The 15,603-nt window shown below is 43.7% G+C and overlaps 1 protein-coding gene across 1 annotated transcript in view; it reads left to right on the forward strand.

The window, feature by feature from the left end:
- Positions 1-268: 268 nt before the first annotated feature.
- The window catches only part of LOC106596196 (macrophage mannose receptor 1), a 53,137-nt gene continuing 37,802 nt past the window's right edge, over positions 269-15,603 (forward strand). Inside the window, exons 1-9 of the mRNA XM_082973171.1 lie at positions 269-400; positions 3,883-4,218; positions 5,012-5,185; positions 5,769-5,924; positions 6,917-7,030; positions 9,893-10,030; positions 10,805-10,981; positions 11,068-11,210; positions 14,206-14,319. Of these exons, the coding sequence (XP_082829297.1) occupies positions 334-400; positions 3,883-4,218; positions 5,012-5,185; positions 5,769-5,924; positions 6,917-7,030; positions 9,893-10,030; positions 10,805-10,981; positions 11,068-11,210; positions 14,206-14,319 (1,419 nt within the window). The 5' untranslated portion in view covers positions 269-333. The remainder of the gene's footprint in view (positions 401-3,882; positions 4,219-5,011; positions 5,186-5,768; positions 5,925-6,916; positions 7,031-9,892; positions 10,031-10,804; positions 10,982-11,067; positions 11,211-14,205; positions 14,320-15,603) is intronic.

Consider the following 15,603-nt stretch of genomic DNA (forward strand, 5'->3'; position numbering starts at 1 on the left):
CCCACAGGGTTCTATATCGGAATAGGATGCCATTCGGGGCCCAGAAATTGACTATTGACTCATGACTTGTGGTATATATTATTTTCAACACCACAGTGTTTTCAGCGAATCGTAAACCCTGACGTAGTGAGTACATGTTGGCTGATCGAGGGTGTCAGTGCACCTCCCATTCACCAGAAAAGTGTTGAAATGTCACAACATCCATTGATAGAGAAGAAAAAAAGATGTCATGTGACAGAGAACTTGATGGTTAATAAATAGCAGACCCAGTCGCACAGAACACTCCACTCTGCTGTAGGAGGTCTGTATGTCAGGCACAACCCTACTGGGACCATGACAACCATCATGATAACTGTACTGATGCTCTTCATTCAAACCACCCTGGGGGCTCCTGAAACAGGTATGTTGTTTATCTCATTGGTTATTAGTTTACACCTGAAACAGGAATGTTGTTCATCAATCAAATGTATTTATAAAGCCCTTTTTAATCAGCCAATGTCACAAAGTACTATACAGAAATCCAGCCTAAAACCCCAAACTGCAAGCAGTGCAGATGTAGAAGCACGGTGGCTAGGAAAAACTCCCTAGAAAGGCAGGAACCTAGGAAGAAACCTAGAGAGGAACCAGGCTCTGAGGGGTGGCCAGTCCTCTTCTGGCTGTGCCAGGTTGAGATTATAACAGAACATGGCCAAGATGTTCAAACGTTCATAGATGACCAGCAGGGTGAAATAATAATAATCACAGTGGTTGTCGAGGGTGCAACAGGTCAGCACCTCAGGATTCAGAGTTAGATACAGCAGGTGCGGTAGAGAGAGGGAGTCAACAACAGCAGGTCTGGGACAGGTAGCACATCCGGTGAACAGGTCAAGGTTCCATAGCCGCAGGCAGAACAGTTGAAATTGGAGCAGCAGCAGCACCAGGTGGACTGGGGACAGCAAGGAGTCAGTGACTCAACCCACTCAAGTGATGCACCCCTCCTAGGGACAGCATGGAAGAACACTAGTAAGCCAGTGAGTCAGCCCCCGTAATAGGGTCAGAGGCAAATAATCCCAGTGGAGAGAGGGGAACCAGCCAGGCAGAGACAAGGGCGGTTCGTCGCTCCAGTGCCTTTCCGTTCACCTTCGCATCCCTGGGCCAGACAACACTCAGTCATAGGACTTACTGAAGAGATGAGTCTTCAAAAAAAGTAAAGACTTACAGGTCGAGACAGAGTCTGTGTCTCACATGGAGAAAACCCTGCCTCCAGATGTTTGCTTAGAAATTCTACTGACAGTAAGGAGGCCTGTGTCTTGTGTCTGTAGTGTACGTGTAGGTATATACGGCAGGACCAAATCAGAGAGATAGGTAGGAGCAAGCCCATGTAATGCTTTGTAAGTTAACAGTTAAGCCTTTAAATCTGCCTTAACAGGAAGCCAGTGTAGAGAGACTAGCACTGGAGTAATATGATAACATTTGGGGGTTCTAGTCAAGATTCTAGCAGCCGTGTTTAGCACTAACTGAAGTTTATTTAGTACTTTATCCCGGTAGCCGGAAAGTAGAGCATTCCAGTAATCTAGAAGTGTCAAAAGCATGGATACATTTTCTGCATAATTTTTTGACAAAAAGTTTCTGAGTTTTGCCAAGTCCTTAACGATTACAAGCATACCGAGTGGGCTCCCGAGTGGCGCAGCGGTCTAAGGCACTAGATCTTAGTGCAAGAGGCATCACTACAGTCCCTGGTTGAAATCCAGGCCGTAATTGGGAGTCCCATAGGGCGGTGCACTGGTTTGGCCATGGTAGGCCGTCATTGTAAATAAGAATCTGTTCTTAAATGACTTGCCTTGTTAAATAAAAAAATTAAATTAAAATACCCATAACATGATGCAGCCACCACCATTGTTGAAAATATGAAGAGTGGTACTCAGTGATGTGTTGTGTTGGATTCGCCCCAAACATAACGCTTTGTATTCAGGAGAAAACATTTATTTCTTTGCCACATATTTTGCAGTATTACTTTAGTGCCTGCAAATAGGATGCATGTTTTGAAATATTTTATTCTCTGTGGGCTTCCTTATTTTCACTCTGTCATTTAGGTTAGTATTGTGGAGTAACTACAATGTTGTTGATCCATCCTCAGTTTTCTCCTATAACAGCCATTAAACTCTGTAACTGTTTTCAAGTCACCATTCGGCTCACGGTGAAATCCCTGAGTTGTTTCCTTCCTCTCCGGCAACTGAGTTAGGAAGGAGTCCTGTATCTTTGTAGTGACTGGGTGTATTGATACACCATCCAAAGTGTAATTAATAACTTCACCATGCTCAAAGGGATATTCAATGTCTGCTATTTTTTTTTTACCCATCTACCAATAGGTGCCCTTATTTGCGAGGCATTGGAAATCCTCCCTGGTCTTTGTGGTTAAATCAGTGCTTTAAATGTACTACTAGACTGAGGGACCTTACAGACAATTGTATTGTATGTGTGGGCAATGACGTGTATTCATGGATGCCAAGGGAAGCCACGCTTCACCAAATAATTTACCAACAAAAAATACATTATTTTATCATTTTTATCTTTAGTCTCTCTGTGTTTTCATAATTTTCATTCAATTCACAAGTGGCTGAATGTATCTCCCAGGGAAAACATCCTAGCATGGGAAACAGCGCCCCTCTGTGTCAACACCTGAATGAGAGAAACAGCGAGTCTGATCTAACCATACGTTACTATGTTGTTCCACTGGCCTGAGAGGAAGTTCAATACGTAGCCTGGATGTAACCTCGTAAGCTGATGTTAACTAGCTAGCTAACTTAGCTTGTTCATTGTTGCGCAAGTACACACACACACACACACACACACACACACACACACACACACACACACACACACACACACACACACACACACACACACACACACACACACACACACACCCCGCAGAAATCAGTTCCAAGGAATTGCCACATGATTTTTACCAACATTGATTGGACTAAATTGTTTTTGGTATCTTTTAAGTTGGTTTTCAGTATCTGCTCTGAACAAGTCCGGTTCTGGAGTGTCTTAACAAAACAAAAAACTAAATATTTAGTCTGACTTCATCCAGTGTCCAGAAAAATGGATTTCCACCATATGCAAATATGCACATATTTATTGAGAATGCCTAATTTGCATATGTTAATAGCATACTGCAGATTTTCTTTATACTTAAAAGTAGTAGATTTGTGTTTACATTCAACTGGTAAAAGTTGATTGTGATATTGATTAAGGAAAAATAATATCCTATGAGGGTGTGGTGCCTGGCCTTAATAGGATTTATGTAGCCCTATGACAGTGTTATGTAGCCCTATGACAGTGTTATGTAGCCCTATGGCAGTGTTATGTAGCCCTATGACAGTGTTATATAGCTCTATAACAGTGTTATGTAGCCCTATGAAAGTGTTTTATATAGCTCTATAACAGTGTTATGTAGCTCTATGACAGTGTTATAGAGCTCTATGGCAGTGTTATGTAGCCCTATGACAGTGTTATGTAGCCCTATGACAGTGTTTTATATAGCTCTATGACAGTGTTATATAGCTCTATGACAGTGTTATATAGCTCTATGACAGTGCTATGGAGCCCTATGACAGTTTTATGGCGCCCTATGACAGTTTTATGGAGCTCTATGACAGTGTTATATAGCTCTATGACAGTGTTATATAGCTCTATAACAGTGTTATGTAGCCCTATAACAGTTTTATGTAGCCCTACGACTGTTAAAAAGTCCTCATGAAAGAGGGTTCAATTAAAGTGTTCAAATGTTTGCCTATTATGTCAATGCTGGTTAGTGATTGTTGTAATTTTTGTTTGTAGACGGTCCCTTCAATCTCTTCAATGCTGGTTAGTGATTGTTGTAATTTTTCTTTGTAGACGGTCCCTTCAATCTCTTCAATGCAGCAAGTGGCGTTAGACAGGAGCTGGCACGCTGGGTGTCAGAGGGACGTCTCTACTACACCAACATTAGGAAGTGTGCTGGGGTTTCTGGGAAGACAGAGGGTAGTACCCTGGTGAATTCTGACTGTGATGAGAACAGCCACCTTCAGCAGTGGGAGTGTAGTAACAACACACTGCTCACCCTGAAAGGACAGACTCTGTACCTCCACGTCAACGACAACAATGATCTGGTGCTGTCCAGAGACACGGGGCCTCGGAGTCGCTGGATCATCTCTGGTACAACGGACGGCCCCTGCTCAAGGACCCACAGAGGTACGGGATTACAATCACAAGGTTCTCATTGTTTAGGATTGTAAAATGGATTTTGGACAAAATGGACCAAGTCTCAACACACTTCAAAAGAAGCAGGTTACATATAACTACATCAGACAGTATATTTTATACTTTACAGGTTACATATAACTACATCAGACAGTATATTTTATACTTTACAGGTTACATATAACTACATCAGACAGTACATTTTACAGGTTACATATAACTACATCAGACAGTATATTTTATACTTTACAGGTTACATATAACTACATCAGACAGTACATTTTATATTTTACAGGTTACATATAACTACATCAGACATTATATTTTATACTTTACAGGTTACATATAACTACATCAGACAGTATATTTTTACAGGTTACATATAACTACATCAGACAGTATATTTTATACTTTACAGGTTACATATAACTACATCAGACAGTATATTTTACAGGTTACATATAACTACATCAGACAGTATATTTTACAGGTTACATATAACTACATCAGACAGTATATTTTACAGGTTACATATAACTTCATCAGACAGTACATTTTATTGAAAAAAAACGTCATTTTTCCCTGTGAATCCACAACGTACAGTAACACAGGGACACACTCACAGCCAGAGTCCCGTAAGAGTGTTAGTATAGAAGGCCGTGTTCCCCAACAAGGTCACACAGGGAGGCAAGATGGCAGACACACTAATATAGTAAAATCCTTGGGGTCCCACGTCACACTGAGCTACATACAGTACCCACAGTAACCACTATCCCCTTTTCAGAGCTCTTTACCATCGAAGGAAACGCGTTTGGCCGTCCCTGTCAGTTTCCTTTCCGGTACAAAGACCAATGGTATGGAGACTGCACCTCGATAGACTCCTCTGATAGACGGCTTTGGTGTGCCATTGAAACAAACTACCAAGACAATGAATTGTGGGGCATTTGTCCATCCAAATGTGAGTATTACATCTGTTACTTACTGTGTGTCAATCTACACAGTTGTTAGATGCATCTCTCTCTCTCTCTCTCTCTCTCTCTCTCTCTCTTCAATTCAATGGCTTTATTGGCTTGATAAACATATGTTAACGTTGCCAAGGGAAGTGAAATGGATAAAAAGTGAACAGTAAATATTACACTCACACAAGTTCCAAAATAATAAAGACATTTCAAATGTCATATTATGTCTATATATAGTGTCGTAACGATGTGCAAATAGTTAAAGTAGAAAAGGGAAAATATTTACAATGGTGTTTGTTCTTCACTGGTTGCCCTTTTCTCGTGGCAACAGGTCACAAATCTATTTCACCCAATAGATATTCTTTGTGAGTCTGTGTAATCTGAGGGAAATATGTGTCTCTAATATGGTCATACATTTGGCAGGAGGTTAGGAAGTGCAGCTCAGCTTCCACCTCATTTTGTGGGCAGTGTTGCACATAGCCTGTCTTCTCTTGAAAAGCCAGGTCTGCCTACGGCAACCTTTCTCAATAACAAGGCTATGCTCACTGAATCTGTACATCTCTCCCCCCCATCCCTCTGCAGCTATGGAGCATTGGCATAAGAACCCGGTCACAGGTACATTCTACCAGGTGAACCTCCACTCTGCCCTGACCTGGCACCAGGCTCGGACCAGCTGCCAACAGCAGGGAGCAGACTTGGCCTCAATCACCGAACCCCACGAGCAGACCTTCGTAGCAGGTAGCGCCACCCGGTGGCCACGCTCACATTCACACGCATCAGGCGTGTCAAACTCAAGCAGTGTGTTTATTTGTGTACTGTTCATGTACCAGTGTGTTTATTAGTGTACTGTTCATGTACCAGTGTGTTTATTAGTGTACTGTTCATGTACTAGTGTGTTTATTAGTGTACTGTTCATGTACCAGTGTGTTTGTGTACTGTTCATGTACTAGTGTGTGTATTAGTGTACTGTTCATGTACTAGTGTGTTTATTTGTGTACTGTTTATGTACTAGTGTGTTTATTTGTGTACTGTTCATGTACTAGTGTGTTTATTTGTGTACTGTTCATGTACCAGTGCGTTTATTTGTGTACTGTTCATGTACCAGTGTGTTTATTTGTGTACTGTTCATGTACCAGTGTGTTTGTGTACTGTTCATGTACTAGTGTGTTTATTAGTGTACTGTTCATGTACCAGTGTGTTTGTGTACTGTTCATGTACTAGTGTGTGTATTAGTGTACTGTTCATGTACTAGTGTGTTTATTTGTGTAGTGTTTATGTACTAGTGTGTTTATTTGTGTACTGTTCATGTACTAGTGTGTTTATTTGTGTACTGTTCATGTACCAGTGCGTTTATTTGTGTACTGTTCATGTACCAGTGTGTTTATTTGTGTACTGTTCATGTACCAGTGTGTTTGTGTACTGTTCATGTACTAGTGTGTTTATTAGTGTACTGTTCATGTACTAGTGTGTTTATTTGTGTACTATTTGTGTACATGGACTATTTATGTCATATGCAACTTTATCTCCTTCTCTTATGCACACACACACACACACACACACACACACACACACACACACACACACACTCACACACACCACACTCACACCACACTCACACCCACACACACACACACACACACACACACACACACACACACACACACACACACACACACACACACACACACACACACACACACACACACACACACACACACACACACACACAGGCCTGTATGGTAGACAGGGTGCTCCATTGTGGACGGGGCTGAATGCTCTGGAAGAGGACAGTGGGTGGCAGTGGAACAGTGGGAAGCCTCTACGCTACTTCCGCTGGGACTCTGGTGAGTCCTCACCTTCACACTATTCCCTTCATGCTGCACTACTTTGGACCAGGGTCAGTCTACTCTATATAGGGGAAAAGGACCAGGGTCAGTTACTCTATATAGGGGACCAGGGTCAGTTACTCTATATAGGGGACCAGGGTCAGTTACACTGTATAGGGGAAAAGGACCAGGGTCAGTTACTCTATATAGGGGACCAGGGTCAGATACTCTATATAGGGGTCCAGGGTCAGTTACTCTATATAGGGGACCAGGGTCAGTTACTCTATATAGGGGACCAGGGTCAGTTACACTATATAGGGGACCAGGGTCAGTTACTCTATATAGGGGACCAGGGTCAGTTACACTATATAGGGGAAAAGGACCAGGGTCAGTTACTCTATATAGGGGACCAGGGTCAGTTACTCTATATAGGGGACCAGGGTCAGTTACACTGTATAGGGGAAAAGGACCAGGGTCAGTTACTCTATATAGGGGACCAGGGTCAGATACTCTATATAGGGGTCCAGGGTCAGTTACTCTATATAGGGGACCAGGGTCAGTTACTCTATATAGGGGACCAGGGTCAGTTACACTATATAGGGGACCAGGGTCAGTTACTCTATATAGGGGACCAGGGTCAGTTACACTATATAGGGGAAAAGGACCAGGGTCAGTTACTCTATATAGGGGACCAGGGTCAGTTACTCTATATAGGGGACCAGGGTCAGTTACTCTGTATAGGGGACCAGGTTCAGTTACACTATATAGGGGAAAAGGACCAGGGTCAGTTACACTATATAGGGGACCAGGGTCAGTTACTCTATATAGGGGACCAGGGTCAGTTACTCTATATAGGGGAAAAGGACCAGGGTCAGTTACTCTATATAGGGGACCAGGGTCAGTTACTCTATATAGGGGACCAGGGTCAGTTACTCTATATAGGGGAAAAGGACCAGGGTCAGTTACTCTATATAGGGGACCAGGGTCAGTTACACTATATAGGGGACCAGGGTCAGTTACTCTATATAGGGGACCAGGGTCAGTTACTCTATATAGGGGACCAGGGTCAGTTACACTATATAGGGGACCAGGGTCAGTTACTCTATATAGGGGACCAGGGTCAGTTACTCTATATAGGGGACCAGGGTCAGTTACTCTATATAGGGGAAAAGGACCAGGGTCAGTTACTCTATATAGGGGACCAGGGTCAGTTACTCTATATAGGGGAAAATGACCAGGGTCAGTTACTCTATATAGGGGACCAGGGTCAGTTACACTATATAGGGGACCAGGGTCAGTTACTCTATATAGGGGACCAGGGTCAGTTACTCTATATAGGGGACCAGTTTCAGTTACACTATATAGGGGAAAATGACCAGGGTCAGTTACTCTATATAGGGGACCAGGTGAACCCTTTGGCATTTTAGATGGGACTCTGGTGAGAACATTAAACATTTGATAGTGTTACTATTTCTGTTGCTGTTAGTCTTCAGATGTAGTGACATAGCTGTTAGTCTTCAGATGTAGTGACATAGCTTTTAGTCTTCAGATGTAGTGACATAGCTGTTAGTCTTCAGATGTAGTGACATAGCTATTAGTCTCCAGATGTAGTGACATAACTGTTAGTCTTCAGATGTAGTGACATAGCTGTTAGTCTCCAGATGTAGTGACATAGCTGTTAGTCTTCAGTTGTAGTGACATAGCTGTTGTTAGTCTTCAGATGTAGTGACATAGCTGTTAGTCTTCAGATGTAGTGACATAGCTGTTAGTCTTCAGATGTCGTGACATAGCTGTTAGTCTTCAGATGTAGTGACATAGCTGTTAGTCTTCAGATGTAGTGACATAGCTGTTAGTCTTCAGATGTAGTGGCATAGCTGTTAGTCTCCAGATGTAGTGACATAGCTGTTAGTCTTCAGATGTAGTGACATAGCTGTTAGTCTCCAGATGTAGTGACATAGCTGTTAGTCTCCAGATGTAGTGATATAGCTGTTAGTCTTCAGATGTAGTGACATAGCAGTTAGTCTTCAGATGTAGTGACATAGCTGTTAGTCTCCAGATGTAGTGACATAGCTCTTAGTCTTCAGATGTAGTGACATAGTTGTTAGTCTTCAGATGTAGTGACATAGCTGTTAGTCTTCAGATGTAGTGACATAGCTGTTAGTCTCCAGATGTAGTGACATAACTGTTAGTCTTCAGATGTAGTGACATAGCTGTTAGTCTCCAGATGTAGTGACATAGCTGTTAGTCTTCAGTTGTAGTGACATAGCTGTTGTTAGTCTTCAGATGTAGTGACATAGCTGTTAGTCTTCAGATGTAGTGACATAGCTGTTAGTCTTCAGATGTCGTGACATAGCTGTTAGTCTTCAGATGTAGTGACATAGCTGTTAGTCTCCAGATGTAGTGACATAGCTGTTAGTCTTCAGATGTAGTGACATAGCTGTTAGTCTCCAGATGTAGTGACATAGCTGTTAGTCTCCAGATGTAGTGATATAGCTGTTAGTCTTCAGATGTAATGACATAGCTGTTAGTCTTCAGATGTAGTGACATAGCTGTTAGTCTTCAGATGTAGTGACACAGCTGTTAGTCTTCAGATGTAGTGACATAGCTGTTAGTCTCCAGATGTAGTGACATAGCTGTTAGTCTTCAGATGTAGTGACATAGCTGTTAGTCTCCAGATGTAGTGACATAGCTGTTAGTCTTCAGATGTAGTGACATAGCTGTTAGTCTCCAGATGTAGTGACATAGCTGTTAGTCTCCAGATGTTGTGACATAGCTGTTAGTCTCCAGATGTAGTGACATAGCTGTTAGTCTCCAGATGTAGTGACATAGCTGTTAGTCTTCAGATGTAGTGACATTGCTGTTGTTGTTGTTTGTCTGTAGGTCACCCTCTCTCTGATCCTGGTCAGATGTGTGGACTGGTTGACCCAGCTCAGCAGTCCTACTGGCAGAGCTCCCTGTGCTCCAAGAAACATGGCTACATCTGTCAGAAAGACCCACCTTCACCCCCCATTCACCCAGGTAAGTCTGTCAGAAAGACCTCCGTATAACCCCCATTCACCCAGGTAGGTCTGTCAGAAAGACCTCCCCATAACCCCCATTCACCCAGGTAGGTCTGTCAGGAAGACCTCCCTATAACCCCCGTTCACCCAGGTAGGTCTGTCAGGAAGACCCACCTACACCCCCCATTCACCCAGGTAGGTCTGTCAGAAAGACCTCCCTATAACCCCCATTCACCCAGGTAGGTCTGTCAGAAAGACCTCCCTACACCCCCAATTCACCCAGGTAGGTGTGTCAGAAAGACCCACCTTAACCCCCCATTCACCCAGGTAGGTGTGTCAGAAAGACCCACCTTAACCCCCCATTCACCCAGGTAAGTCTGTCAGAAAGACCTCCCTATAACCCCTGTCCACCCAGGTAGTTCTGTCAGAAAGACCCACCTATAACCCCTGTCCACCCAGGTAGTTCTGTCAGAAAGACCCACCTTCACCCCCATTCACCCAGGTAGTTCTGTCAGAAAGACCTCCCTATAACCCCTGTTTACCCAGATCCAACACGCCGTTCTACTCTGCTCAATTTAATCCAGTCTAGTCCACTTCAATCTTGTACAGTTTGTTTTAATTATGTTCAGTCCATTTTAGTCCAGTCTAGTCTAGTCCATTTCAATCTTGTACAGTTTGTTTTAATTACTTTCAGTCCTTTTTAGTCCAGTTCATTTTTGTATTATTTTGTTTATTATGGGCGGTGTATTTCTTGTATTTCTACAATGTGTTTCCCTGTGTTGGTGATAAACAGAAGAGACAGGTTTCTGCTCCAGTCCGTGGATTCCCTACGCTGCCAGGTGCTTCCTCCTCCAGCGTACTAAGAAGACCTGGACAGAGGCTCAGACGGAATGTCGGAAGGACGGAGGCGACCTGGCCAGCATCCACAACATTGAGCAGCACAGCTTTGTGATGTCACAGCTGGGATATGGTCAGTGAAACACAGATACGCTCACACGTTAGACAGTCAGTGAAAAGGCTAACTCCAACTCTCCCACCTCTCTTCCTCTGTCCCAGCGGCTGCTGACGAGCTGTGGATCGGGATGAACGATGTCAAGACGTCACTACTGTTTGACTGGAGCGACCAATCTGCTGTCACCTTCACCAGGTGGGAGGAAGCCATGCCAATGGGGGGCAACTGTGTCCTGGTCAGGGGAGAGGTATGGTACCATCACCCCCCCTCCACACTGCCGCTAACCCTTACAAGCCCTAACCCTGGCCCTAACACCCCCTAACCCTTACACCCCCTAACCTTGCCCCTAACCCTAACAACTCCAAAATGCAATAATTACAATTTTTCAAACATACGACTATTTTACACAATTTTAAAGATAAGACTCTCGTTAATCTAACCACATTGTCCGATTTCAAAAAGGCTTTACAGCGAAAGCAAAACATTAGATTATGTTAGGAGAGTACATAGCCAAAAAATAATCACACAGCCATTTTCCAAGCAAGCATATATGTCACAAAAACCCAAACCACAGCTAAATGCAGCACTAACCTTTGATGATCTTCATCAGATGACACTCCTAGGACATTATGTTATACAATACATGCATGTTTTGTTCAATGAAGTTCATATTTATATCAAAAAACAGCTTTTTACATTGGCGTGTGATGTTCAGAAAATGTATTCCCACCAAAAACTTCCGGTGAATTAACTAAATTACTCATCATAAACGTTGACAAAATACACAACAATTATTTTAAGAATTATAGATACAGAACTCCTTTATGCAATTGCTATGTCAGATTTTAAAATAGCTTTTTGGCGAAAGCACATTTTGCAATATTCTGAGTACATAGCTCAGCCATCACGGTGAGCTATTCAGACACCCGCCAAGTTCAGGGCACACTAAACTCAGAATTAGTATTCGAAAAATTGTATTATCTTTGCTGATCTTCGTCAGAATGCACTCCCAGGACTGCTACTTCCACAATAAATGTTGTTTTTGTTCCAAATAATCCATAGTTATGTCCAAAAACGTTTGTTTTGTTTGTGCATTCAGGTCACTATCCAAAGGGTAACGCGCGAGCGCATTTCAAGACAAAAAAATTCTGAATGTTCCATTACCGTACTTAGAAGCATGTCAAACGCTGTTTAAAATACATTTGTATGGTATTTTTCTCATAAAATAGCGATAATATTCCAACTGGACAATAGTGTATTCATTCAAAGAGGAAAAGAAAAACAGTGTGGTCTCGTGAATGCGCATATACTATCTCTTTGTCACCAGGCAGACCACTGAGAAACTGAGCAACTATACTCTGCCCAGAGACAGGAGACGCCTCAATCCGCTTTCTGAAGTTTTTAGAGAGCCAATGGAAGCCTTAGAAAGTGCTACGTAACCCCACAGATACTGTAGTTTCGATAGAGAATCAAAAGAAGAACTACAAATTCTCAGACAGGCCACTTCCTACTTGGAATATTCTCAGGTTTTTGCCTGCCATATGAGTTCTGTTATACTCACAGACACCATTCAAACAGTTTTTAAAACTTCAGAGTGTTTTCTATCCAAATCTACTAATAATATGCATATTCTTTTTTCTGGGCAAGAGTAGTAACCAGTTTAAATTGGGTACATTTTTTATCCGGCCGTGAAAATACTGCCCCCTAGCCCAGACAGGCTAGATGAAAAAAATGTAAAATGTAGCAACCTAACCTACTGGCCCAACGCTCTAACCACAAAGCTACCTGCCACCCCCTAATCCTGACCCTAACCCTAACACCCCTAACCCTAACACCCCCTAACCCTAACACCCCCTAACCCTAACACTCCCTAACCCTAACACCCCCTAACCCTAACACCCCCTAACCCTAACACCCCCTAACCCTAACATCCCCTAACCCTAACACCCCCTAACCCTAACACCCCCTAACCCTAACACTCCCTAACCCTAACACTCCCTAACCCTAACACTCCCTAACCCTAACACTCCCTAACCCTGGCCCTCACACCCCCTTACCCTAACACTCCCCAACCCTGACCCTAACCCTAACACTCCCTAACCCTAACACTCCCTAACCCTAACACTCCCCAACCCTGCCCCTAACCCTAACACTCCCTAACCCTAACACCCCCTAACCCTAACACTCCCTAACACTGGCCCTAACACCCGCTCACCCTAACACTCCCTAACCCTGGCCCTAAACCTAACACCCCCTAACCCTAACATCCCCTAACCCTAACACCCCCTAACCCTAACACCCCCTAACCCTAACACTCCCTAACCCTAACACTCCCTAACCCTAACACTCCCTAACCCTAACACTCCCTAACCCTGGCCCTCACACCCCCTTACCCTAACACTCCCCAACCCTGACCCTAACCCTAACACTCCCTAACCCTAACACTCCCTAACCCTAACACTCCCCAACCCTGCCCCTAACCCTAACACTCCCTAACCCTAACACCCCCTAACCCTAACACTCCCTAACACTGGCCCTAACACCCGCTCACCCTAACACTCCCTAACCCTGGCCCTAAACCTAACACCCCCTAACCCTAACACTCCCTAACCCTAACACCCCCTAACCCTGGCCCTATCAACCCCTAACCCTAACACTCCCTAACCCTAACACTCCGTAACCCTAACACTCCCTAACCCTAACACTCCGTAACCCTAACACTCCCTAACCCTAACACCCCTAACCCTAACACCCCCTAACCCTAACACTCCCTAACCCTGGCCCTAACACCCCCTCACCCTAACACTCCCTAACCCTGGCCCTAACCCTAACACCCCCTAACCCTAACACTCCCTAACCCTAACACCCCCTAACCCTGGCCCTAACACCCCCTAACCCTAACCCTAACACCCCCTAACCCTAACACCCCCTAACCCTAACACTCCCTAACCCTAACACTCCCTAACCCTAACACCCCCTAACCCTAACACTCCGTAACCCTAACACCCCCTATCCCTGGCCCTAACACCCCCTAACCCTAACACTCACTAACCCTAACACTCCCTAACCCTGGCCCTAACACCCCCTAACCCTGGCCCTAACACCCCCTAACCCTAACACCCCCTAACCCTAACACTCCCTAACCCTAACACTCCCTAACCCTAACCCAAACCACCCATTCACAACCACACCAACCCTCTCCCTCCTTGACGGTGTCCTGTGTGACTGTGTCTGTCTTGCAGCAGGGCAGGTGGGCTACCCAGGTGTGTGAGAACCAGCATGGTTTCATCTGTATGAAGAAATCTACCTCCAAACCCTCAGGGGACCAGGTGGACACTTACCCAGGCTGCAAACCGGTGAGTGGAGAGCCAGGGGGAGCAGAGTTCAGCCACGGGGAGCAGAGTTCAGCCAGGGGGAGCAGAGTTCAGCCAGGGGGAGCAGAGTTCAGCCAGGGGGAGCAGAGTTCAGCCAGGGGGAGCAGAGTTCAGCCAGGGGGAGCAGAGTTCAGCCAGGGGTAGCAGAGTTCAGCCAGGGGGAGCAGAGTTCAGCCAGGGAGAGCAGAGGTCATGTTCTATAGCGCTGATGTTCTCAGGAACAGCCACATATATGGCTCTCCGCACCGGAGACTGAGGTTCAAGCCTCGATTCAAGCCTTCCTGATGTCACTCCCACTTCTCCACTTCTGTTTCCAAGTGTCTGAATAAAGTAGAAAAAAAACCATTCTGTAAATGTGCCAGATTTAGTCAGCTAGCTAGTTGTCAACTGTAGACCCTGGGCAGGTAGATACATAATCAACATTTACATCAAAAATCGAATCAAATCAAATGTTATTTGTCACGTGCGCTGAATACAACAGGAGTAGACAATAAAATGATTAACCAACAATGCAGTTTTAAGAAAAAAGAAGTGTTAAGTATTTACTAAATAAACTGAAGTAAACAATAAAAAAATAAATACAAATACATTTTTTAAACCAAAAATGAAAAATATATATATATATATATTTATGAGCAACAATAAAATAACGTTAATGAGGCTATATACAGGGGATACTGGTACAGAGTCAAGGTGCGGAGGCACCAGTTAACCTCTCTGGGCTAGGTGGGAGAGTACATAGACACAAATAATCACACAGCCATTTTCAAAGCAAGCATATATGTCACAAAAACCCAAACCACAGCTAAATGCAGCACTAACCTTTGATGATCTTCATCAGATGACACTCCTAGGACATTATGTTATACAATACATGCATGTTTTGTTCAATCAAGTTCATATTTATATCAAAAACTAGCTTTTTACATTAGCATGTGATGTTCAGAACTAGCATACCAGCCGAAAACTTCAGGTGAATTTACTAAATTACTCATGATAAACGTTGACAAAATACATAACAATTATAGATTCAGAACTCCTTTATACAAACACTATGTCAGATTTTAAAATAGCTTTTCGGCGAAAGCACATTTTGCAATATTCTGAGTACATAGCTCGGCCATCACGGCTAGCTAATTTGACACCCACCAAGTTTGGGGCAACCTAAACTCAGAATTACTATTAGAGAAATTGGATTACCTTTGCTGTTCTTCGTCAGAATGCACTCCCAGGACTTCTACTTCAACAACAAATGTTGTTTTGGTT

The sequence above is a fragment of the Salmo salar genome, chromosome 03 (genome assembly GCF_965601325.2).
Source record: "Salmo salar chromosome 03, fSalSal1, whole genome shotgun sequence".
NCBI classification, from domain to species: domain Eukaryota; kingdom Metazoa; phylum Chordata; class Actinopteri; order Salmoniformes; family Salmonidae; genus Salmo; species Salmo salar.